A 24,954-nucleotide genomic window follows, 5' to 3' on the forward strand; every position below is an offset into this window, starting at 1 on the left:
ACTTCGGGTTACTTGTGTCTGTTCTGACATCCGTGATTTTCCTTCTTCAACTTTCCATATTTCCCTCTCTCCACTGAACTCTTAAACTTGATGGATTTCTGAATTGGGTTTTTAATCAGTTGTAGGAAATTCTTGGCCATTATCCCTTCTAATACTCCCTCTCCCTCCTTTTCTCTCCCCTTTCCTCCCGGAACCTTGGTTTATGTACATCAGACTCTTTCACACTCTCCTCCATGTCACTTAACCTCTCTCACATTTTCAATCTTTGTCTCTCTATGCTATATGCTGTGTGATTTATCTCCAGCTGGATCTAAAACCTGTCTGACCTGCTTATTTTTGGTTTCAATGATTATATAGTTTATTTCTGGGCATTCAACTTGGTTCTTTCCCAAATATCTGATTTTCCAAATATCCTTACTTCTGCCAATTTGCAAGGGGCAAAGCAGGACTGCTACTAGGGTTCCCTCCAGGTAAGCCTCCACCTCTCAGACCCAGGGTTAGAATGATTTTCCCTAGCTCTGAGGTAAATAAAGCCAACTGGGAACTCTTGGAGGAAAGTTAAAGAGAACGTCTCACCTTTCCCTCTTCCCCATGGCACTTAACACCCCAGAAGTGCTGAACACACCTTCCTCAAGCTGCTGTGTTAGACCCCAGCGGCTTAACCCAGATAGAGAGCTGGCAACATGGATGCAAGGTTTATGGTATCATAAACCTGACTAAGGCAGTACAGGTATTAGGGAGCAGGCCCCGCAAACCGGAGAGTCAGGCCAGGCCCAAATGCCCCAAAGTCCAAACGTCCAAGTGCAGTGGCTGCTGCTCACTTCCAGCCAATATTTTACATAGGACTTGAGCCTATTGATGTCAATCCTTCCAAGCCAGAAATACAGATTTATACCCAACTTTGCCAATTTTACCAAGATGGGCCAAAGGTGGGTGAAAATTATGACTGTATTTGTGACTGCTGGCTGAAGCCTTTCCCTGTGGAAGTGCCTTCCTTCATCTTCCCCGCTTGCTGTCTCCTTGCTGCGCCCCTGGCTTTAATGAGGAGGCTGATAGAAGAAACAGCCACACCAAGAATGCTTCCATATTCCGTTATCTTCTTTAAAATGATTGCTGAGGACACTACTGATCTGGTGAATGATCCTTCCTGTACAGAGACCCCGACAGTTCAGTCTTTAAAGTGGAACATTCTATGCTTGTGCAATACTCAGTCACAGTTCCATATTGGCCTAGGATTTGGCAGATTTGATTCCTTCATCTGGTGACTTATTATTATTAATAAACTGTTTTGGAATAAATAATTTTAGATTTATAGAAAAGTAGCAAAGACAGTACAGAGTTCTCATATAACCCACACTCAGTTTCCCCTGTTGTTAACATCTTATGAAATTGGAACATTACTAACTAAACTCTAGACTCTGTTTAGATTTCACTAGTTGCCCCATTAATTTTTTTTTCTGTTCCAGTATCTCATCCAAGACACCACATTCATTTTGCATCTAATGATTTTTCATTTCTAATTTTATCTTACTTTAATGGTTTGGGGAAAGTTGGGGTTCCTATATCCAGGATCCTCGCCTGAACCTAAACTACTTGACGATGTAACTGGCTACTGCTTCCGCACCCGTGGGCACTAAACTATTACTGACTGAGCCATATATAAAGAGCTCTGGCCAGTGCTCTGGGCGGAGACAGAGACGTAGGAGGATTATAGAACTGCAGACTGTTGGAAGCAGAGGTAATTCTAGTGCTCGACCTATCGCCAGGAGAACAAGCCGGGTAATAAACCCTTTCACCCCAAGAACGTTCCATTGTCATTCCCTGGTCTCACTGAATCCATAGTGAACTTGCCCAGGGCTGAAACCCATTGGCAAGCTAAATGGCCAAATGCATATATTTTATGGAAAAATGCCTTAAATCCTTTCTGGAAATAGGTGGGAGTATAATCATCGAGAGATATTTGCTGAATTGAAGGCTGGGCCTTCTACAGATTAAGAGCCGGCAGATCCCTGTTCTGATGGAAATTACTGAGCTGTGAAGAGTGCATTCTCAGGGGTCCTCAAATTTTGCTGGGTGTCAGAATCACCTGGCAGGCTAGTAAACATGCAGGTTCCTGGGCCTTACTCTCAGAATTGCTGAATCATGTGGTCTGGGGTGAGGGCCTGAGAATCTGCATTTCTAACCTCCTGGGTGACACTGATGGTCCTGGACCACACTGCATGTCACAATGGCTTGGATAACACAACATTCTATTTGCTCAGCTCCATGTATATGTTGCTTTCATTTAATTCCTGCCAGGTAAAGCAGGTGATGCATCCCATTTGACAGATAAGAAAAGTGGGGCCCAGCAAGGCCAAGTATGATGCCCCAGTTCACAGCTGATTAGATTTGGGAGGGAAACCTGTGCTGACACTGTCCGTTCCTCCTTTCCTCACCAAACTGCAGGCCTGCCTCTGTTACTCAGCCCACCAAGCTCACTCCAGTCCTAAGACCAGCCCTTGTGCTTTCTGTTTCCCCTGCTCTCAGATCTTCTTGTAGCTGGTTCCACTTTGGCACTCAAATTCTAGCTTAAATGCCACCTCATCCAGGAAGCCTTCCCTGATCACCCAGGTTAAGGTGACTCTATTCCTTTCCCCTCCAATCTCACTTGCTATCACATCACCACGTTTTATTGTCTTTGCAGCTCTCATCATGATTTAAAATTATCTTAGTCACTTACTGTTTACATGTTTATTGTCTACCTTCCTTCACTACAGTATAAGAAATTGTTTGCAGCTGGTTCCCAGTGCCTGGCACATGGTAACATTTGGCATACAGATTCATCAAATGAGTGGATGAATGACAGATGAGTTTATGAGGCACTGTTAGAGAGTGTGGAGAAGGGGTGAGGCTGGAGGGAGCCTCCAAGGCGAGAGGCCTCCACTTACCTGGAGTCTCTGCAGGAATCGCTCCAGGGTGGGCTTGCCCACAGACCGGATCTTGCTGCGGTCAAGGCGGACCCGGGCATCCGGGCGCCCATCAGAGCCTGTGGTGGGAGTGACAGTAACGAGTCCCTCGCCAGCCTCCAGCAAGACCCTCAGGATCACAAACCGGGCCTGCATGTGGGCCTGCCAGGGCCAAGGAAAGAGGAATCATTTGTGGCCCTGAGAAAAGACATATCAAGAGCATGGCCCAAGGCCTGATATATGGTATATTCTGATCAACTGTCAATTATTGTTACTGTTTTACTTCCCCGACCCTGTGAGTCTTTTTCTGCCTATTCTTCTCCCCTCAAATGTCTCCTCCCTTTTCTGCTCACTGGGGAGGAAAGGCTGCCCTGGGAGACAGGGAGGCCATTTCTAGGCAGGACCCAGAGCCCTGTGTTCACCCTTGTTATCCTCCCACCCTTTACTGCTCTAAACCCCATCATGACGACAGTAGTTACCCCCAGGGTCCCTTCACCAGGACCCTGAGCACTTTCTCCTCCACGATCTTATCTGCTTTCAGCATTGAGACCAAGTGGGCCCCATTATCCCCAGTTTACAGACGGCAAAACAGAGGCCCAAAGAGGTGAAGTAACTTATTCAGAGTCACACAGCTGGAAAGGGAGAGTGAAGACTCAGACCCAAGTTTCCTGACTGTAAACATGTGTCCTTTTGATAACATAATATTGCCTCCTCAAATCACACTTGCCTGACTTTCAAACGCTTTTCTATTGCTTGCCTATTTCCATGTCGGTCTCAAAACCAGTCTAGTCCAACAGTTCTGGAGGCAGAATGCTTGGATTTCAATCCTGCCTTACCAGCAAGTTACTTAATTTCTTTGCGCCTCAATTTCCCCCTTTCTAAAATGAGGGCAATGACAGTACTTACCTCAAGGGTTGATACTGGGAACAAGTGAGTTAAGTCAGGTAAAGTGTTTAGAACTATGCACGGCACAGAGTAAGTTTTCTGCAGATCATCTACTAGTTGTAAAATCACCTCATCCGATTCATCCTCAAGGTTGCAGGGAGACCTGTTACTCCCATTTCATAGACAGGGACACCGAGGCTCACAACAGTGCTGTGAATTGCCCCTGATGCAGTGGAGGCTGGGATTAAGCTTGGTTCATGTGCCTCATAGATACAGTCTGTCGCGTACTAGAACCCTGATCTTGGCCCTGTGGATGCTCCCTTCAACCCCTTGAGGCCCCACCTGTCTCCAGCTGGAGGCCTCAGGGGTGTAGAACTCCAGAGCAAGCAGCCCAGCCCGAACCATGTTGAGCCAGTTCACGTAGATCACATCTTCCGCATCAGCCCCCTCGAAGCCAAAGATCCTGGGGGACAGGGGCAGTCAGAGGCTGCCTGGGCCCTGCCCTCCCTGCCAGCACCCCACCCATCCACAGGAGGCCCACCCCCCATGCCTGCTGCTCATACTCCAGCACTTGGGGGTTGAGGCAGAGGTAGAGGCCCACGCTTTCAGCCCGGCACTCTTCATAGCTGGAGGCAATGGTGCTGAACTTGCTGTCCCAGGTCTCCCCACTCCGGTACCAGCTCTGAATCTGGGAGGGGAGGCCCGGGAAGCAGGCTTAGGGGTGGCTGCCATTCTGTCAGTGCCCACCCTCCCAGCACCCTGGGGCTCTGCTGAGCGGCCCTCACCTGCTCCCCCGTCTCTGGGTTGATTACTGTCTCCTGGTCAAAGTTGAATGCTCCTTTCTCATCCTGCAGGAGTGTCAGGAACATGGGGCACATGAGGGAAAGGTGCCCATGCCCCAGCTTAGCCTTCAGCCCTGGGACCCAAGGGCCTGACGAGCGGCTCAGAAAGGTGCCCGGGGAGCAGCAAGCAGATGGGAAGGGCAGCAGGTCCGTCAACATAAACCGCTACATCCAACCTGAGTCCTGTGACACCGCGGCCCTCCCGGAGCCCCTGGCAATTGGAAGGGCCAGAGCCACTGCCCCACTGCACAAGAGGACACTGGGGGCCAGAGAGCAGAGAGACTTGCCCAAAGTCGCATGAAGACCCAGACCCCAGAGATGTCCTAGTTGGGGGCCAGAAAGCCCAGCTCCATGCCCCAAGTCCCCTCCCATGCTGGCGGAGGCACTCGGCACACGATCCTCGGCCTCCATCAAGCATTGGCTTTACGGTCCACTCCATGTACCAAATGTCTTTCACGCACCACGCATTCAATCCACACAGTTACCCTCCAGGGAAGTCTCTCCTATTGCCCGATTTCACAGAGGAAGACATGGAGGCTCAGGGACTAGGAACCCCAAAGTGTAATGTGAGCACATAACCTCCAAGCACAGTCCTTTAATACTAATGCCCATCTCCAGAGGGCCTGCTGTGTCAGGCAAGCCCAGGTACGTTTGTTCCTCATAACATCCCACCTGGTAGGGGTCAGGAACTCCATTTACAGATGGGCCAACTGAGGCTCATTGGGGGGAACTGATTTGTCCCAGGCCAAAGTGGCCACATTTGTCCCCATTGCCCTGTGACTTCAAAGCCCCTAGCAGCTGCTCTCTGAGTCCTCCTGATGTCCTCGCCCCAGCCGCCTCATCTGAGGTCATCTGCACAGCGCCCTGCCGGGGGTCCATGATGGGCTCTTTCCGGCCTGCCAGAAAGGCTGTCTGTCTTTTTCATATTCCCTGAGTGGGTGGGTATCAAGGGGGCTCCAGCCACTTTGACCAGGTGGCAGAAAGGGGCTGCTCTGCGGAGAGGTGGCTCCCTGTAATACCTGGAGAGGTATAGGCTCCAGGAAAAGCGGTACAAAGACAGACAGTGCTGTAGCCTCAGGCCTGCGAGCATCCAGAGACCACCACCTCCCGGCCTCCCGGCCTCCTGGCCTCCCGGCCTCCCGGGCTTTCTAAGCCATGCCCTCAGGGCAGGCATCCATGACTCGGGTCAAACAATTCTACCTGTGCCAAAGACTGCGGTGAGGGGCTCCCAGCTGGACTCTCCTGCAGGCCCCTCTGCAACCACTCGATCCTCAGGGCAGGGCAAGACAGGGACATCCCCAGTGACTGCCACTTCCCTACCTGGCCCAAAGCCTCTGGCAGGCCATGCCCCCTGGAGGGAGCAGCTTCACCCCCAGGGAGGTCTGATGACACGGGGTCCACTGGCCAGTTCTCACCTGCACAAAGAGCTTGCCGCTGCCGTGGCCCAGCAGCTCGTGCAGTCCCACCTGCACATCAAAGGAGGGCCCCTTCCAGCGGATGTACAGGTCCTGCCGAGACAGAGAGCCACGCTGTCCACCGTCCCCGCACAGCACGCAGCCTGCCAACTACCCCTCTGCCAGGCCGTCATGATGCACATTCGATAGAGGCCTACTATCGGCCAGGCCCCACACCGAGCACCACACGGCCCATCTCACTCTTGTGACACCCCTGGAGGAAGGGAGGCCTCCACTGTGACAGCTGAGGAAACAGGCTCCCAAGTCCCAAGGCCAGGAAGTGACAGGGCAGCCGGGAAGTGGCAGAGCCAGGACCAAAGCAGTATTCTTTCCTCTCCCCTGCACTGGACAGTCTGCCTTCCTGGGTCAGCCGGGCAGGCCATGCCTACCCTGACCTTCGGGATGCCGATACCCACCTTGTCATCCTCCTCCAGGAAGGTAAGCTTCTCCCGCTGCGTGGCGTAGGCCACAGCCAGCACGTTCCCCAGTGACACATTCTTAAAGCCTTCCATCTGCCTCAGGTCATCATCTGCAGGAAAAGGCAGGAAGGGTAACAGGAAAAAGGGGCAAAGGTCAAGGGTCACAGACAAAAGGAACAGGCTAAGATGGTGAACTGAGCAGCAATTTGTGGCCAGCATGAGTGTGTGGAGGCGGACAGAGCAACTCTAAGCAGACATTCCTGGGGGTTCAGGGGACACGGTCACGGTGGGACTGACCAGGCCTGGGGAAGCTCACAGTTGGGGATGTTGATGCCAGCAGGGATGCCGGAGCCAGCGAAGGTGAGAACATCCAGGGAGGTGAAGTCGGGGCTGAGGAACTTGTCCTTCTCGAAGGCTGGGGGCCAGGGCAGCTCCTTCAACAGCTGCTCTGCACTTGCCACCAGCCACTCAAACTTGGCACTCATGGCTTTGTTCACCATGGCCACGAAGCCTGCAGGGGAGGGAAGGGGACGTTAGCCGGGTGGGGGAGGGATCCGGGATCCCACCCTTTCCTCAACCCCCTACCCCTCCAGCCAATTACTGGATGCTTGTACACTATGACCCTGTGCTGGCCACTGGGATGAACAGTGACCCAGGCCTGGGCTCTGCCTTCATTGAAGTCACTGTTTGAGGTGGGTGGGGGTAGAGAGAAGGCCTCACTGGGTAACATCTGAGATGGACCGTATAGGAGTTTGTGGGGAGTACCTAGGGGTGGTGGAGAAAGGACCAGATTTCCAGTGGAAGGGACCACATGAGCAAAGAAAGATGCATTTCCCTTTGGAGGAACTGTGAGCTGTCCTACACAGCTAGAGCATCTGGCTGTGGGGCAGAGTGAGGCTGCTGCACCAAGGCTAGGCCTGTGCCTTTTAGATCTAAAGCAGTTCAAGTTCCTAGCTCAAAGCAGTGTTTCCGAAGTTGCACTCCACAGCAAACAGTTTCTACGAGAGCCTTCATAAACAAAGAGCTCTCTGGTGAAATAAGTTTGGGCAGTACTATATAATTGATCTCTAAATACTTAGAGTTTCCTAAGGCACAGTTGCATATTATAGGCACTGCAGAGTCCTGCAGGCAAGACCCTTTGCTGCTTAGCACTGAGCCCTTCTTGGTATAATTTCTGTTACCCCTGCATGGGCTATACCTTGGAAAGGTTTGGCCTAGACTGCTGCCTGGTCAGGCTCTTGAGCAGAATGGGTTAACCTTTCCAAGGGTGGAGCTCTGCAAAGTCTCTCTGTCTGGATCCACTGTACCAGACAGAATTGTCAAACCAGGCCAGGAAAACAGGATGATTAAAATAGCAAAGAAAAAGGCAACCGAAATGTTCAACAGTCAGAGATTAGGTAAATAGGTTAGGGGGCAGCTATATAACAGCACACAAGGCAACTGTCAGATGTGTAGTACAATGTCAAATGTCAGGGAGAATTATTTATGATATATTGTGATATTATGCAATTACTAAAAGAACATGGCAGGTCTGTATGTACCAATATGAAAAGACATCCAAGACGTATCACTAAGTGAAGAAGCAAGTGGCAGAACGGTATGTAGAGTATAATCTCATTTACCCAGATGAATTAAAAGTAGCATGTGAGTGTGTGCATGTGCTTGCTTAAACAGAGGTCTAGAAGGTTTGTGAACTCTAGTGACCCCTGGAGGGAGTGACATGGAGGGTAGCAAAGGGGAGATTTCACATTTTATCCTACATACTCGTGTACTGTTCCAGTTCCTTACAACAAACAGGGATTTTTAAATAGCATGCACACACGCATGTTTTTAAACATTTATAGTTCTATTTGAAACCAAAAGATAAAATGTACACTCCAAATTTCAACCGTGGGGTGGGTATGATCACAGCTTATTTTTTTCCAGTATTCTCAAAATTTTTGGCCATGAACTTCTCTAATAATCACAATGAGTTACGTATGAGGGGGTGGAGGCACTGAGATCGAAGAGCTGTGGCCTCTGAGGAGGCCCTGGTGTCTCAGCCCTCGGAGCAGGCCTGGTAGATCAGAACCCACGCAGGAAAGCTGCAGGGATGCACACCTGTCTCCCCTAAAGGCCCCTGCACGGTCTGCCCCACGTTCCTCGTCCCTGGGCCTGCATGTAGGGGCTCAGACCCAAGGCCCCTGCGGGCTGCAGGGGCTCTCCTCCTCCTCCTCCTGGGTAACCTCTGGTTTTCAGTGGTTGGATGCTCCAGACTCTACATCTAGGTGCTGGGAGGATAAGGCGTGGCAGGAACAATCCTCAGGCTGGATGCCCGGCCTTGCATAGGTGGGTCTCAAGGGAGCGTGGGCATGAGGGATGAGGCAGCCTGCCACCTGCCCTGGGATGACAGTGGCCAAGTAAGGCTGACAGTCATAATGTGAATTACACTCCCACTCACCCAGTACCTTTTATGTGCCTGGCATTGGGCTGAGAAGTCTGCACCTAATACATCACGTCCCCAGACATCCAAAGGGACTGGTTAATGCTCAGAAGCAGGGTTAGTTGCCCCAAGGTAGGGTGAATGGAAAAGCGGGCTTGGAACGGAGGGAGTCTGTGCTGGGACCAGACACCAGAGGCAGCACAGCACAGCTGCTCAGAGCCACATGCCTCGTCTGGGCCACACACCAACTGCCCCTCAGTTCCGATGTCCGCGAAGGGAGGAAAGAAATCCCCGGGCGATGATGGCGACCAAGCAAGCTAACACGGTAAGTGCCCAGGGCACGGCAGATCCTCAGCGCGGGCTGTCGTGATTGTTTCCAGCACTGCTGAGGTGGGGAGACCTGCGGGACAGGGTAAGGGGTCCCCACCTGACCTGCCTCCTCCTAGAAGTTACCTTCAAACTCTCCACGGGAACCAAAGGGGTCTCGGTAGCTCTCGATGAACCCGATGTAACTGGGGGAGAGAAGGGCAGAGATGGAGGAGGGGTGACAGGAGGGGGCAGGGCAGGGGCGAAGGTGGGGTGCCACACCTCTCCACAATGGGGCCTTTGTCCTGGATCCAGAAGCGAGAGCCCCTCTTATGGGCCTCGATGGAGCCCTGGGTGAAGCTCTCTATGTACTGGGCCAGCATCTGTTCCTGGCGGCTGTTGGCTGCACATGCCTGGGGATGAACAGGGTTCAGTTGGCCTCAGGCCACTCACCCATCCCCGTATCCTGTTTTGCTACCCCCATGGGTCCAGAGCCCACACGCCTTGGCCCCAGCCAGCCAACCCTACCTTGGCCTTCTCCAGGTGCTCCACCACCTTCTGGAGAATGGGTGCATAGTCCCCGCGGGTCACCTGGAAATGGCTCCCCTGGAATTCATAACTCTTCAGCTTGGAAGTCATTTCAGAATCCAGAGGAGGCTCTGAGGGAAGAGGGTTTGCTCAGGGAAAAGGTTAGCATAAGACACCCCAGAAGGCATCTCACCCTTTTAATATAAGATCTTCAATGGCTCCCTATTACTCATCTTCAAAAATATATAATTATGTACCATGAGATGTTCTAAGTTAACATGTGTTAACTCATTTGAGCCGCACATCAACTCTGGAGGGAGAGGGAAATGATTATCTTCATTTTATAGATGAAGAAGAAACAAAGGCCCCAAGAGGTAAAGTCAGTCTCTAAGGTCACGCAGGCAGCAAGTGGCAGAGAGGGATTCAAACCCAGTGTGGCAGACTGTATTTTAAAAGATAATCATACCCTAAATATAATCACAAAGGGCCTTATAAGAAGGAGGCAAGAGGGTGAAAGGGAGGTAGAAGTGATGAGGAGAAAGAAGCTGGAGTTGTGGGGAAGGGGACATGAGCCAGGGGACGCAGGCAGCCTCTAGACGCTGAGATGGGAGAGCTTTTCTGCAATTCCAAGTCTGTTTCCTAACAGACTTCCTCCAAGGCTCCAGAAGGAATTGCAGTCTTGTTTTAGACTGGACCCCCCAGAACCACAACAGAATAAATTTCTTGTTGCTTTATGCCACTAAATTTGTGGTGATTTATTACAGAAGCAGTGGGATACAGATACATTATTGTATTTTGTACTTTTGTCTCTGACCAAATGTTGTATTGCTGTCTCTGATCAATATAATATACTTCTAGGTTATACGGGGGGAAAAAAAAAGATAGCCACGGTATCTCCCATCTGCCATTTCCCAATGTGACTTCTCCCCTCAGGATGTGAGGGACACTTACATTCCCTCTTCTTGAGCCTGGGCAGGCCTGTGACTACAGCAGAAGTGATGGCACGTGACTGCTGAGGCTAGGTTGTAAAAGGTGACAGCTTCCACCTGGCTCTCCTGGAGCCCAGTCACCATGAGCAATGTGAAGAAGCCACATGAGGTATTCTGATGGACAGCCCTAGCCTCCAAGACTCCCAGCTGAGGCCTCAGACATCATCAACTAGACACGGGCTGTTTGTTACGCCACCACAGATAACTGATACACTCAGGCAGCCTGGCTCCAGAGCCACTCTCTTAACAACTGTCTATACCACATCCTGTACTCTAAGTACAGGTTATATTCCGGTGTGTTCTACTCCTATACCCTTGAACCAATATCCTTTTCCCAAGTCAAACCAAACTGCTTGCTAATTCTGAAACTTTCCCACCACCCTGCTTGGGCTCATGCTGTTCCCTCACCCAGGAGTCCAATCCCCCACCCATCTTCATTTATTCACACACTGAGTATCTACCAACCACTAGCCACTGGGGAGACAATAGTGAGTGAAACACACAGTTCCTCAAGGAGCTCAGAGTCAACAGAAAAATAACTGGGAAAATCCTGGGTGTGTTGATGGGAAAAGAGAAGGACCTGGACTTAGTTATGGGAAGACAAGAAAACAGTCTGGAAAAGGTGATGTCCAAGCATGGCCTGAATTGGAGGTGTTCATGCAGTGAACACCTAGAGGGAGGGAGGACATTTCGGGTAGGAAGCAGTGGGTAAAGGCCTAGAGAGGGCATGTGAGCACAGTGGGTTCTCAGGGGCCTGCAAGTTGCTGAGCATGGCTGGGGCACAGAGCTTAAGTGGGAGGCTGGGGGGATATGAGACTGGGCCTGGGAGGTCAGTGCAGGAGGAGGACCAGGTTACAAAGGTCTCACAGGGGCACGGATGTTTCTGTCCATACTGTATCCATTTGTGCCTTACCTGGTAACAGACCCCAATTTCCCTTTGAGACTCCCCCCATCACTACCACTATCTTTTTCCGGTGGTAGGAGGGACTGACCTCATCACCTGGCTCCAAGATAGGCTTACGACCAGATCTAGCCAATCAGAGATTGGCCCTTCACCACAGGGACTGGTTCACAGATAGAGATGGGACTCATAACAAAGAAGCCAGAGCCACTCCCAGACCTTATGAGGAAACTCCTAGGAGCAAAGGGCCCTCTTTCTGCTGGGATAGCCAGGCTGGTGGCTCACAGGCCCTCTGTGGGAGCAGCCTGCTGTGGATGAAGTCAAAGAGAGCCAAGCCAAGAGATGGAGAGAGAAATTTCTGAGAATACTGTCTGGACAGCTGGATGCAGCTATGCCTGAAGCTATTGCACTCCAGCTTCACTAACCAAGCCTATAAAGTCCCCTTTGGGTTTAGGCAAACTTGAAATATGTTTCTTCACCTGTAACCAGAGTTCTGAATGATGGGGCCCTCTGAGGGGTGGATTTGGACTTTACCCTGAGGATACTTTGAGAGATATTTAGGAAGCAGAGTTTAGTGTGTTTACCGTCCCCACCTTTCTATATTCTCCACAATCTCTAAGACATATCTGATCACCTCTTCCATTAAGCCTTCACTGACGTGCAGTTTGGATTTCTCCTCTAGGCTGTCATGGGATGCATGATCCAGCCTCTATCCCACTGCTTACGTGGACTGCTATCTTCTGTAGCACTGCCTGGAGGATGGGGACCATGCTCAATACATGGCTCCCATCAGAGGCTGACAACAGTGGCGTTTTTCAAGTGGAAGGGAACCCCTCTCCCTGCCTCCACGTCTTTCCTCTGTATCTTTCCTGCCATGCCAGCACTGGGGCTGGGAGTGCTCACTGCACAGGTACCACAGTACGCTGAGCACGGCATGAGCAAGGCACCCAGAAAGGCTTTGACCAACATGGGCCTTAACTATTATAACTGTTACTGTTCCCTGCAGCTACCCCGTCTGCAGTTGTGGCCCCCTCCACCCTGGTCCCGGAATGCTCCGGAGGGAGTGGAAGGGGAGTGTGAAGCAGCTCACCTGTGCCAAGCACAGAAGCCAGGCGCACCACATAGCAGGGCTTCCCATCCTGGTCGACCTCTTTGAAGAGCCGTGTGTTGTAGGCACTGAGGTTCTGGAAAAGACCAGGGCAGGGGTTTGGGGAACAGCAAGTCCAGAGTGGGCTTTGGGGTGGGAGGTGGGAAAGTGGGTCACACCAGGGAGAGAAGGTACAGAGGTAGGGCCAGCCAGGTGGGCTGGGATGGGGCGAGCAGGGTGGGCGGGCCAGGGCACTCTCCCACTCTGCTCAGCACACCGAGCGCTAACTTCTACTAAGTGCGTGACCTCAGCTAACCCAGGGCTGCATGAGGCGGACCCCGTTTCACAGACACGGGGACAGGTCACACAGCTGCGGAGCAGCTGAGCTGGGAGGCAAACCTGACCAGTGGACAGAGTCCAGTGGGAAGTGGGTCTCATGCTCTGCCTCATCCTGCCCTGAGGCTGTCAAAGGGCCTATTTGCCCGGGTGAGGAGGGGCAGCTCCCTCCCCAGCACATGTAGAGCCAGGCTGACTTTACACAAGGATTCCCAAGTCCCCGCAAGGGCCCAAGATGCCCGGGTCTCTCGGCCCAAGTTGAGACCCAGTGGTGGGTACCAGTGGCAAGGGGACCCCATCAAACCACTGTCCCAAGTTCCCAACCCCCAAACCTGTGAGTCCAGAAAGTCCTGGGCCAGTTTGGCATCTTCCATGGTACAATCCCCAGAGAAGTAGGTGGTGATTCCCTGTGGGGGCAGAGGACAGGTAGGAAAGAGGAGCTGCTGAGGTCAGGGGCCGCAGGGTGGCCGGTGGATCCCGTCCCAGGGCATCCTCTCTGGCCCAGGCTTCCTGCACCTCCTCAGCAGCCTTAATCCCGGCCCCCTCCATCCCATTCCAGGTGAAAAAATTGTAACAAACAAATAGAGGCCCGTCTCCAGCCTTCCTGCACCTCTGCTCCAGCCTCTCACAAGCTGTCCCTTACCCCACAGCTCCAAACAGCCTCCAGAGGCGGGAAGGCCGCCCCTCCTTTCCCATCTTCCCTTCCTCAGCCCCCTCCAGCTCTCGGCTCTTCTTCCCTTCCTTTCTGCATACAGCATCCCAAGACGTCAGAACTGGGAGGGCATTTAGAAAGCATTCCATCCAAGCTGCTCCCATTTTACAGATGATAAAACCGAGGCCTGTGTGGGAAACAGCTTTGCCTCAAGAGTGTGAGGCAACGCCCACTGCCTCCCCACTATGCACCCTCCCCTGCACACCAGGTGGCCTCCAAGGACACCCTCCACTCCCCTGTGTAGTTGGGAGCCTCACCTCCTTCCCTAGTCCAAGGTGTCGAAGCCTCGGCTCCAGAGAGAACATGAGCTCCCCACAGGCTTGCCAGAGGCCCCTGACTTCTTCCGGGTGCTGCTGAGCAGCCTTACTCCCCAGGATCACACGTTCCAGCTTCTCCTGCAGGGGAAGAGGTTATTGGCTCCGCCACACCACCCACACCTCCACATCTACTCCCAAGCTCTTCTCCCAAGTCTAAGTAAGACCTTCCGGCTCCAAGTGTGGTCAGCGGACCAGCAGTATTCGTATTGCCTGAGAAATGTCGAACTTCAGCCCCACTGCGGACCTGCTTAACCAGAAGCTGCATTTCAACAAGACCACCAGGCAACCCGGGTAGAGTCAGGGCTGAGAGCCCTTGGTAGGAGCCACCTCTGCCCCAGATGGCCGAAGCCCCACAGTCCTGGGGAGGGACTCCCTGTGCCCAGGCTTCTCCACTGTCCCTGGTGATGACCAACAGGCTCATTCTGGCAGTTCACAGCACTGCCGCAGCCTCTGCCATTCGCTGCACGGAAAGCATGGTGAGGAGGAACCACCGCACTTCCTGTGTGAGGCTGCAGCAGCTGGCAAGGCTGGGTGGTTCACCCAAGGTCACGTAGCCTGGCAATGGGGTCAAGGCTCCATTGAGTCATCTCCCCTACCCCCACCAGCCCTGCATTCCCCACCTTCCCCAGCCCACCTCAGCTCACCTTGGGCAGGCTGGGAACAAACTTGGTGTCACCGAAGGACTTGTAGTTGCCCATGTTGGAGTAGACACCCGCCGCATAAACCAGGAACGCCTGGGGGAGGGAGCATCAGAGACCTGGAGGCCCAGCCTCCCCCGCCCCAGGGAGGTTCCTTCCAGAGATGTTAATACCCCAGAGGGACTAGTTCGGGAGAGGTGGAGAAATCTGAGAGCCGCATCCAGACGCCAGAGGCCCAGTCCGGCCCAACATACTTTCACAGATGGATCTTCACACACCCACCATCCGCCCAAACTGGTCTCAGCAGCTCCCACATCTAAGCGCCCACCCATCTCCGTTCCTGCTACGCCCAGCACCCTCCCACCCAACTGCGGCCATCCCATAAGACCTTTGAGGCCCAGTTCAGACACCACTGCCTTCAGCAGAAATCCTGTCCCCTGCTCCCAACCTGACAGACAGCCGGCACGGGAAGCATCGAATGGTACAGCTGAAGGGCCTCGGTCATCTACTCTATGGTTTTTGCTGACAAAAAATGTTTCCCTTCCTCTGGCAACAAGACTTCCTCCTGGAAGGGGGAGGGATCTCCCTTCTGCCACTCCAGGGGTGGGCACAGGCCCAAGCTGGCTACCCAGGCAATTTCCCAGTGTTAAAGAGCCTCTCTTTTAGAGTAAGGATCATCAAGCCTGCAGCCCCTGGAGCTCCTTACTAGAGATGAAGACTGCATCACAATGGTATCACTGAGCCCCTGAATCTAGCCATGCCTGAAGCCTTCCTAGCCCTGGACTTGTCAATTATGTGAGCCAGTAACTCGCTTTTTTTTAACAGACTTTATTTTTTAGAGTACGTTTAGGTTCACAGAAAAACCGAACACAAGGTACAGGGATTTCACATGTGCGCCCTGCCCCCACATCCACCAACCTCCCCCATTATAACATCTTATACTACGTGGTACATGTGTCACAACTGAACCTGCACTGACACATCACCAGCCAAAGACCATAGTTTACATTAGGGTCACTTGGTGTTGTACATTCTATGGGTTTGGACAGATGTATGATATATACCCACCATTATGTATGCTACATTGCCTGTATTATACAGTCGTTTCATTGCCCTAAAAATCATCTGGGCTCCACCCTTCCCCAATGCCTGGCAATGACTGACCTTTTGATTATCTCCATAGTTTTGCCATTTCCAGAATATCATATAATCGGAATCATACAGTACGTAGCCTTTTTAGATTGGCTTCTTTTACTCAGTAATATGCATTTAATGTTCTTTGTGTCTTTTCATGGCATGGTGCCCCATTTCTTTTTAGCACTGAATAATATTCCATTGTCTGGATGTATCACAGTTTACTGGTTCAGCTACTGAAAGACATCTTGGTTGCTTCCAAGTTTTGACAATTATGAATAAAGCTGCTAAAACATCCATATGCAGGTTTTGTGTGGATGTTTTCACCTTGGTAAACACCAGTGCAATTGCTGGATCATATGGTAAGAATATGTTTGTTTTTGTGAGAAACTGCCAAGCCATCTTCCAGTGGCTGTATAATTTTGCATTCCCACCAGTAATGAACAAGAAAAACTGTACTTTCACATTTTTGCCAGTGTTTAGATTTTGTTGTCAGTGTTTTAGATTTTGGCCAATCTAATGGATGTGTAGTGATATCTCATCATTTCTTTAATTCGCATTTCCCTGACATACTACGTGCAGCATTTTGTCATGTTTATTTGCGATCTTGGTGTCTTCTTTGGTTAACTACCCTGGTTAAGGTCTTTGGCCCATGTTTTAATCAAGTTGCTTGTTTTCTTATTAAGTTTTAAAAATTATTTGTATATTTTGGATAACAGTCCCTTATCAAATGTATCTTTTGCAAGTAGTTTTTCCATCTGTGACTTATTCTCTTGACAGTGTCTTTCACCAAGAAAATTTTCATTTTAATGAAGCCCATCAATTATTTCTTTCATGGCTTATACTTGGTGTTACACCTGAAAAGTCATCTCCATTCTGAAGGTTTAGAGTTCCTCCTATGTTATCTTCTAGGAGTTTTATAGTTTTGCATTTAATATTTAAGTTTGTGATCCATTTTTAATTAATTTTTGCAAAGGGTATAAGCTCTGTGTCTAGTTTTTTTTGTGGTTTTTTTGCATATGGATACCTAGTTGTTCCAGTGCCATTTGCTGAAAAGGCTATTTTTTGCTCCATTATGTTGCCTTTGCTCCTTTGTCAAAGCTTAGTTGACTGTATTTCTGAGGTCTATTTCTGGGCTCTCTATTCTATTCTACTGTTCTATTGTCTATCCTTTTGCCAATACCACACTGTGTGGATTACTATAGCTTTACAGTAGGCCTTGACATCTAGAGGTACCAGTACTCCACAACTCTGTTCTTCTTCTCCACTATTGTGTTGGCGATTCTGGATTTTCTGGATTGTTTGCCTCCACAAAGGAACTTGCTGATATTTTGACTGGGATTGCATTGAATCTACAGATCAAGTTGGAAAGAACTGACATCTTGACAATACTGAATCTTCCTATCCATGAACATGGAATGCCTCTTTGCTTATTTATTATCTTTCATCAGTCTTATAGTTTTCCTCATATAGGTCTTGTACATATTTTGTTGAATTTATAATTATTTCATTTTGGGGGGAGTGCTATTAGAAATGGTATTGTTTTTAATTCCAAATTCTACTTTTTAATTCCTGGTCTGTGATGGACTTTTGTATATTAACTTTGTATTCTGCAACCTTGCTGTAATTGCTTTTTAGTTTCAGGAGTTTTCTTTTCAATTATTTTGGGTTTTCTACAGAGGTGGTCATTTTATACATGAACAAAGATGGTTTTATGTTTTCCTTCTCAATCTTTTATTTCCTTTAATCTTATTTGTAACATCAGCTAGGACTTCCAGTACAATTTTGTAAGCAGTGGTGAGAGGAGATAGCACTGCCTTGTTTCTGATCTCAGTTTTTCACCATTAAGTGTTAGTCATAAGTTTTTTGTGGGTAGTCTATCAAATTGAGGAAGTTCCTCTCTATTCCTAGTTTACGGAGAAGTTTTTTTTTTATCATGGATAGATATTGGATTTTGTCATAGGCTTTTTCTGCATCTGTTGATATGATCATATGACTTTTCTTCTCTAGCCTTTTGATGCAAGATTACATATATTTATATTTTCAAATGCTGAACCAGATTTGCATACCTGGGATAAATCCTATTTTGTGGTGTCTAACTTTTAATACATTGTTGGGATTCAATTTGCTAATATTTTGCTGAAGATTTTTGCATGTATGTTCATGAGAGATATTGGTCTGTAGTTTTCTTGTTACGTCTTTGGTTTGGGTGTAAGATTAATGCTGGTCTTATAGAATGAATTAAGAAGTATGTCCTCTGTTTCCCTCTTTTGAAAGAGATTATAGAGAATTTATATAATGTCATTCTTAAATATTTGGTAGAATTTACGATGAACCCATCTGAGCCTGGTGTTTTCTGTTTGGGAAGGTTATTAATTATTGATTTAAGTTCTTTAATGCTATGGGATTTCTAGTGGTGTCCTTTCTTTCATTTCTGATATTAGTAGCTTGTGACCTCTTTTTTCTTAGACTGGCTAAAGGTTTATTGATTGTTATGGTCTGAATGTCTGTGTCCCCTGTAAATTCATGTGTTGAAACCCAACACCCAAAGTGATGGTAGAAAGTGAAGCTGTGGGGAGCTGAGTGGGTCAGAAGGGCACAGCTGTCATCACTGGGATGAGTGCCCTTATGAGAGACCCCAGAGAGCCAGCTCGCCTGTTCCACCATGTGAGGACACACTGAGAAATCAGTCTGTCACACAGAAGAGGGCTTTCACCAGAACCTGACAATGCTGGCACCCTGAACTTGGACTTCCAGCCTCCAGAACTCTGAGAAATAAATGTCTGTTGTTTAGAAGCCACTGGGGCTGTGGTATTTTGTCATAGTAGCCCACATGGACTAAGATTTCCATTTTATTGATCTTTTCAAACAACTAGTTTTGGTTTCTCTACTTATTTCCTGTTTTCAATTTTATTGATTTCTGCTCTAATTTTTATTATTTCCTTTCTTCTGCTTACTTTGGATTTAATTTACTCTTCTTTTTCTAATTTCCTAAAGTGGAAACTTAGATTATTGATTTTAGATTTTTCCTCTTTTCTAACATATGCATTCGATGCTATAAATTTCCCACTAAGTGCTGCTTTCACTGCAGCTACAAATCTGTTTTCATTTTCATCTAGTTCAAAATATTTAAACATTTCCCGAGATTTTCCTATTTGACCCAAGTATTATTTAGAAGTGTTTAATCTCTAAGTATTTTGAGACTGTCCAACTACCTTTCTGTTAATGATACCTAGTTTAATTCTATTTTGATCTGAAAGCAGATCAAAATTATTATTTCGATTCTTTGAAATTTGTTATGATGTGTTTTATGGCCCAATATGTTGTGTATCTTGGTGAATGTTCCATGTAAGCTTGAGAATATGTATTCTCCTGTTGTAGGATGAAGTAAAATATAGATGTCTATTATAACCAGTGGGTTGATGGTGTTGTTGAGTTTAACTCTCTCCTTACTGATTTTCTGCCTGCTGGATCTGTCCATTTCTGATAAAGGAGTATTAAAGTCTCCAACTGTAATAGTGGATTCATCTCCTCCTTGCAGTTCTATCAGTTTTTGCCTCACATACTTTAATGCTCTTTTGTTAGATACATACACCTTATAGACTGTTATATATTCTTGGGGACTGAACCTTTTATCACTGAGGAATACCCTTATTTATCCCTGAGAAATGTTCAGGCTCTGAAGTTTGCTCTTTACAAAATTAATATACTTTTTTTATTAGTGTTGGTGCGGCATATCTTTCTCCATCCACTTACTTTTTATCTATGTGTGTCTATATATTTAAAGGGGTTTTTTTACAGACAACATGCAGTTAGTTGGGTCTTTTTTGATCCACTCTGATCATTTGCCTTTTAACTGATACAGTTAGACCATTGATATTCAAAGTGACGAGTGATATGGCTGGATCAAATCTATCATATTTGTTACTGTTTTCTATTTGTTGTCTTTATTTTTTGTTCTTATTTTTGTGTTCCCTTCTTTTTCTGCCTTGTGTGGTTTTAACAGAGCCTTTTAGATGATTCCATTTTCTCTCCTTTCTTAGCATATCAGTTGTACTTCTTTTTTATTTTTATTTTTTCTAGTGGTTGCCCTTCAGTTTGTAACATACATTTACAACTAATCCAAGTCCACTTTCAAGTAACATTAGTACTGTTTAATGCATAGCTGAGTACCTTATAATAACAAAATAATCCTAATTCTTGCCACCCCTCCCTTGTATCATTGCTGTCATTTATTTCACCTATACAAAAGCATACATAAGTATATATATAAAACATACATAAATACATATATAAACATAAGCATACATACATAAACACATTGGCCCTATTATTATTTTGAACAAACTGTTCTCTCTTAGGTCAATAAAGAGTCAGAAAAATAAAAGTGTTTATTTTATTATCACTTATTCTATCTCCAATTCTCTTCCTTTCTTATGCAGATCTGAGTTTCTGACCTGTATCATTTTCCCTTTCTAAAGAACTTCTTAAACATTTCCTACAAAACAGGTCTACTGACAACACATTCCCTCAATTTTTGTTTTTCTGGTCAAGTCTTTACTTCTTCACTTCTGAAGGATAATTTCACAGGGTATAGAATTCTAGGTTGGCGGCTTTTTCTCTCAACACTTTAAATATCTCAATCCACTCTCTGCTTGCTGCACGGTTTCTGAGAAGGTGGCTGGAATTCTGATCTTTGCCCTTCTATAGGGATGATTTTTTTTTTCTTCTGGCTTCTTTCAGGATTTTTTTCTTTATCTGTGATAAAGAAAGTTTGAAAATGGCATTTAATATCCTGCTTGGTGTTCTCAGAACTTCCTGGATCTGACATTAATTTGCGGAAATTCTCAATTATTATTGTTTCAGATATTTCTTGTTTCTTTCTCTCTTCTCCTGGTATTACCATCACACGTTATACCTCTTGTAGTTCTTCCACATTTCTTGAATATTCTGTTCTGTCTTTTTCTTTTTTTCACTCTTTTTTCGCTTTGCTTTTCAGTTTTGGAGGTTTCTGTTGAGATATCCTCAAGCTCAGAGATTCTTCCCTCAGCTGTGTCCAGTCTATGAATAAGCCCATCAAAGGCATTCTTCATTTTAGTCACTGTTTTCTTGACCTCTAGCATTTTAGGTTCTTAGAATTTCCATCTTTCTGCTTACATGGCCCATCTGTTCTTGCATGTTGCCTACTTTATCAATTAGAGCCCTCAGCATATTAATCATAGTTTTCTTAATTCCTGGTCTGCTAAATCCAACATCCCTGCCACATCTGAGTCTGGTCCAGATGCTTGCTCTGTCTCTTCAAACTGTTGCTTTTTGCCTTTTCGTATGTTTTGCAAGTCAGATATGATGTACTGAGAGTAAAAGGAACTGACTTAGACAGGCCTTTAATAATGTAGTGGTAAAGTGTAAGGGAAACGAAGTGTTCTATAGTCTATAATTAGGTCTCAGTCCTTTGTGTGCCTGTGCCTCTGGACTGTGAATTTCACATGTGTTTCTCAGTCTTGTGCTCCCCCCACCCCACATAGGTGGGACAAGATGGTTAGAGTGGGCTGAGTTGGGTATTTCCCTTCCCCCAGGTCAGTTAGGCTCTGATAAAATCCTAGCAGGTCAGGTTCTGGTTAAATAGTTTCTCCTGAGGGCAGACCATGTTAAAAACAGAATGTTCTCATAGCTTTCAAAGTTAGTTCCTTTTTTCCTTCCCCTGCTGGAAGCATAAGGGGCATCTTCTCTGAAATTCATTGTGAGAACCAAGTCAAGCTCCCAGAGGTAAAATTCCCAAAAGTGTGGAAATCCCCCCTCCCCCGATGACCAAGACCCCCTAGAGTTTTTAACTCTCAACAGTTGTCCACGCTGAGCCTCCAGCAATTCATCAATCACAGTTTAGGTTTTCCTATCCCAGGATGGTTCCAGTGGCGGTTTTGCTCATGAATTTTTGTTCTATTAAGTTGTCATTCTCTGTGTCTGCCTGTCTATCTCTCTAGGTCTGGGGGCAGCTGTGTGCCCTGTGACCTCACTTCCCCTAAGGATCTAAGAAGAATTGTTGATTTTTCAGTTTGTTCGGCTCGTTACTTGTTGCAGGGGACAGGATGGCAACTTCTAAGCTCCTTTTATGGACCAAAAACTGGAAGTCATGATATGCTCCTTCATTTAAGACAACTAGAGACGGGTTTCTGCTACTTGCAAACAAAAGAGAACCACTGAAAATAGTTTAACACTGGGGCAGCACTTTTTCATTTATAAGCACTTCTCAGATATTAACTCTTTTAATGAGTAAATCAAAGCCTAAAGATGGGAAGTGAATACCAAAAGTTCAAAAAAGGTAGAAGAAACAGCCTGGACCTCAGCTCAGAGATAGGCAATCCAATCCCTTTATTTTACATATTCTCATACATTCTTGGTGAAACATTTTTAGAAGATGACTTAACAGCATCAACCACTTGTAAATGTACAGAGCCTTTGACCCAGCAATTCTATTTCTAGAAATAGATCCTACTCTCTCGTGTGCACAAGTACACTCATGGTGACACTGTTTCTAAGAAGAATCAGGAACAATCTAAATGTCCAGCAATAAGGAAAAGATTAAATTGATTATAGTGTGCACTGCAGTGGACTGCTTCACAGCCAATAAAAAACAATGAAGTGGCTATACAGAATTTTATTGTTGTTAACAACCATTTGATCAATAAATGAGATGCCCTCTCAAAAAAAAAAACCAAAAAAACAAAACAAAACAAAACAATGAGGTGGATTACATGTACACCATGGAAATTCTCCAAGAATTCCATGGGTTCAGTGAAAAAACAGGGCTCAGAAGAACATGGAGAGCACGATATCATTTATATAAAAGAGAAAATGAGGAACTGATATACATGTATATATGCAACACACAGAGGATTAAAAAAAACATCCTCAGTGGTTACCTCTCAGGAGGACACTGAGAATAGGTGATCTTCGTATTTGTCTTGTGTCTTTCTGCATTGTTGCAATGTACTAAGAATGCATTTAAGTATTAATTGGCCAACAGATCCACAAATAAACAAAAACCAGGGGACAGGCAGAACATTCTGCCCAGGGACAACACAACATGGTAGAGGAAGATCTGTTCCAGAACTAAGACTCCCTAATCCCTACCCTGGGCTCATTCCTCTACTGTCTGAATCTCCACAGATGTTCCCTTTACTCATAGCAGCCACCAGTGGAGTCGGTCACTACAACTCTAAGAGGCACAGACTATCCTCATGCCTATTTTACAGATGGGAAGACTGAGGTCTCAGGAGAGAAGGTTCCAGTATTTGTAACCTCTGATCTAATTCAAAGAAAGAGAAAGACCTTTGTACCCCTGCTTGCAGCCCCTCACAGCCAGAAGCCACTCAGGAATGGGAGAGCCTAAGAGAACTGACCTGATACTCCTCCTCGGTAAGGCCCTCAGCCAGGGCATGCTGGCGCAGCTGGTCGGGGTCCTGCGCACGGAAGAGGCGGCTGAGCAGGGCATAGATGTAGGGGGCCTCAGGGGAGGTCTGCAGCAGCACAGCCAAGCCTCCGTACCAGGCAGCCCGGGACAGATGATGGGCATAGAGGCGCTCTGTGGGTGACAGCAGACGGAAGGCCTCGCGGCAGTCCAGGCTAGACACACCGATGTCATTGGGCAGGATGTACTGGGTGTCCGCCATGGGCCCTGCTGAGAACCATCACCATCATCACAGCCATCATTCACCACATGCCAACAGCACACCTGGCTCTGCACACCCATGGTCTCCTTTAATCCTCCCAGAAGACCATGAAGAAGGGAACACCTTTGTACCCATTCACAAGATACATAACTGAGGCTCAGAGAAGGTTAGGTGACTCAGACAAGGAGACTACAAAATACATTAGTGGGCCATATTTGGCCTGTGGCCCCTCAGCCTTAAAGATCAAATCCACCTAGTATTACAGATAGGGAAACTGAGGCACAGAGGCTAGGAGCTTTGCCTAACAACACAAAAGAGGAGTCAGAAGCAGAGACCTGTATCTCTGGACTCCAAAGTCAGGCCCCTCTCCGTCTCTCATCCTCCTTCTCTGACCACTCGGCCTCCTCTCCAGAATTCTCCTGCAGGTTCTTCAGTTCTGCCCACCACAGTGTTCACGAGGACAGAGTCCCAGTTTACCAAATGGAAGGGCTAGGTTCCAATCCTGGCTCAGCCTCAGACTGACTCAGACTCAAAATCAAGTCAATGGTTTCACTTTTCTGTGCCTCAGCTTCCACCTCTTTAAAATGGGGGTAATAGCCTCACCAGATGGGTGTGCAATCTGTCCCATTCTCATCCCTCCGCCTTTGCTTTGACCATCCATCCTCCTACCCTCTCCCCGTGCTGGACCCGAGAAGCTACAGAGCCACAGTTCAGCGCTTGAAGCCAATTCACTTTTCAGATAGGGAGACTGAGGCTTAAAGAGACTAAGCAACTTACCTAAGTGTCACAGCCCCGTTGGGACCAGGGGGTCTCCCCACCCAGGGCATTCTCCACACTGCCCTTTCTGGGAAGTTTTCAGCTTCCCCGGACATTCCCGAAGCTCCGCCCCAATAGCACAGAATCCCCGGGGTTCTGAAAGGTATGTTAACCCTTTGCTGCCCGGAGCGTTCCTTTGCCTTGGGGCCGCGATGAAATTGGAAGGAGTACTGGATGGGGGACAGAAAGGGAATGATCTTGCACTCGGTCCAGACTCGCCCTATCCCCTGAGGATGATACACTGTGACCCCGAAACCCGGGCACCGCGCCTCACCTGCAGCAGCTGCTCCGATCGCAAACTCACTTCCTGCTTCCGGCTCCCCCATTCATTGGGGCTCCGTGAACTCCGCCCCCACGGGCCAATTGTCGGGCATCGGGACCTGGATGGGCATGGGCTCCAGCCAATAGGCGCGCCGAAGCAAGCTCCATCGGCTTGCCGGTTCCCCGCCTCCAGGCGCAACGGGCTCCCGCGCAGAATGTCCCCTGTGGCCTTGGGCTTTTGTCCTCCAGCTGCGCTCGCTCCTGGGCCAGGAACTGGAGTGGCTGGTCTGGC

At 48.0% G+C, this 24,954-nt stretch overlaps 1 protein-coding gene across 4 annotated transcripts in view; it reads right to left on the reverse strand.

The window, feature by feature from the left end:
- The window catches only part of DPP3 (dipeptidyl peptidase 3), a 31,727-nt gene extending 6,863 nt beyond the window's left edge, over nt 1-24,864 (reverse strand). Inside the window, exons 1-16 of one of the 4 annotated variants that reach the window (XM_017667222.3) lie at nt 24,676-24,864; nt 23,316-23,590; nt 14,788-14,877; nt 14,084-14,221; nt 13,447-13,521; nt 12,782-12,875; nt 9,802-9,932; nt 9,556-9,686; nt 9,421-9,479; nt 6,862-7,056; nt 6,543-6,655; nt 6,088-6,180; nt 4,616-4,678; nt 4,394-4,518; nt 4,173-4,293; nt 2,928-3,107 (exon numbers count right to left, since the gene is read on the reverse strand). In XM_017667222.3, the coding sequence (XP_017522711.1) occupies nt 2,928-3,107; nt 4,173-4,293; nt 4,394-4,518; nt 4,616-4,678; nt 6,088-6,180; nt 6,543-6,655; nt 6,862-7,056; nt 9,421-9,479; nt 9,556-9,686; nt 9,802-9,932; nt 12,782-12,875; nt 13,447-13,521; nt 14,084-14,221; nt 14,788-14,877; nt 23,316-23,590; nt 24,676-24,727 (1,935 nt within the window). In that variant the 5' untranslated portion in view covers nt 24,728-24,864. Of the gene's footprint in view, nt 1-2,927; nt 3,108-4,172; nt 4,294-4,393; nt 4,519-4,615; nt 4,679-6,087; nt 6,181-6,542; nt 6,656-6,861; nt 7,057-9,420; nt 9,480-9,555; nt 9,687-9,801; nt 9,933-12,781; nt 12,876-13,446; nt 13,522-14,083; nt 14,222-14,787; nt 14,878-15,169; nt 15,319-23,315; nt 23,594-24,675 lie in introns of those variants that run through there. The other 3 variants (XM_017667221.3, XM_017667225.3, XM_017667226.3) reach the window with 3 other exon arrangements.
- Nucleotides 24,865-24,954: the final 90 nt, after the last annotated feature.

This window comes from Manis javanica, chromosome 11, assembly GCF_040802235.1.
Source record: "Manis javanica isolate MJ-LG chromosome 11, MJ_LKY, whole genome shotgun sequence".
Lineage (NCBI taxonomy): Eukaryota > Metazoa > Chordata > Mammalia > Pholidota > Manidae > Manis > Manis javanica.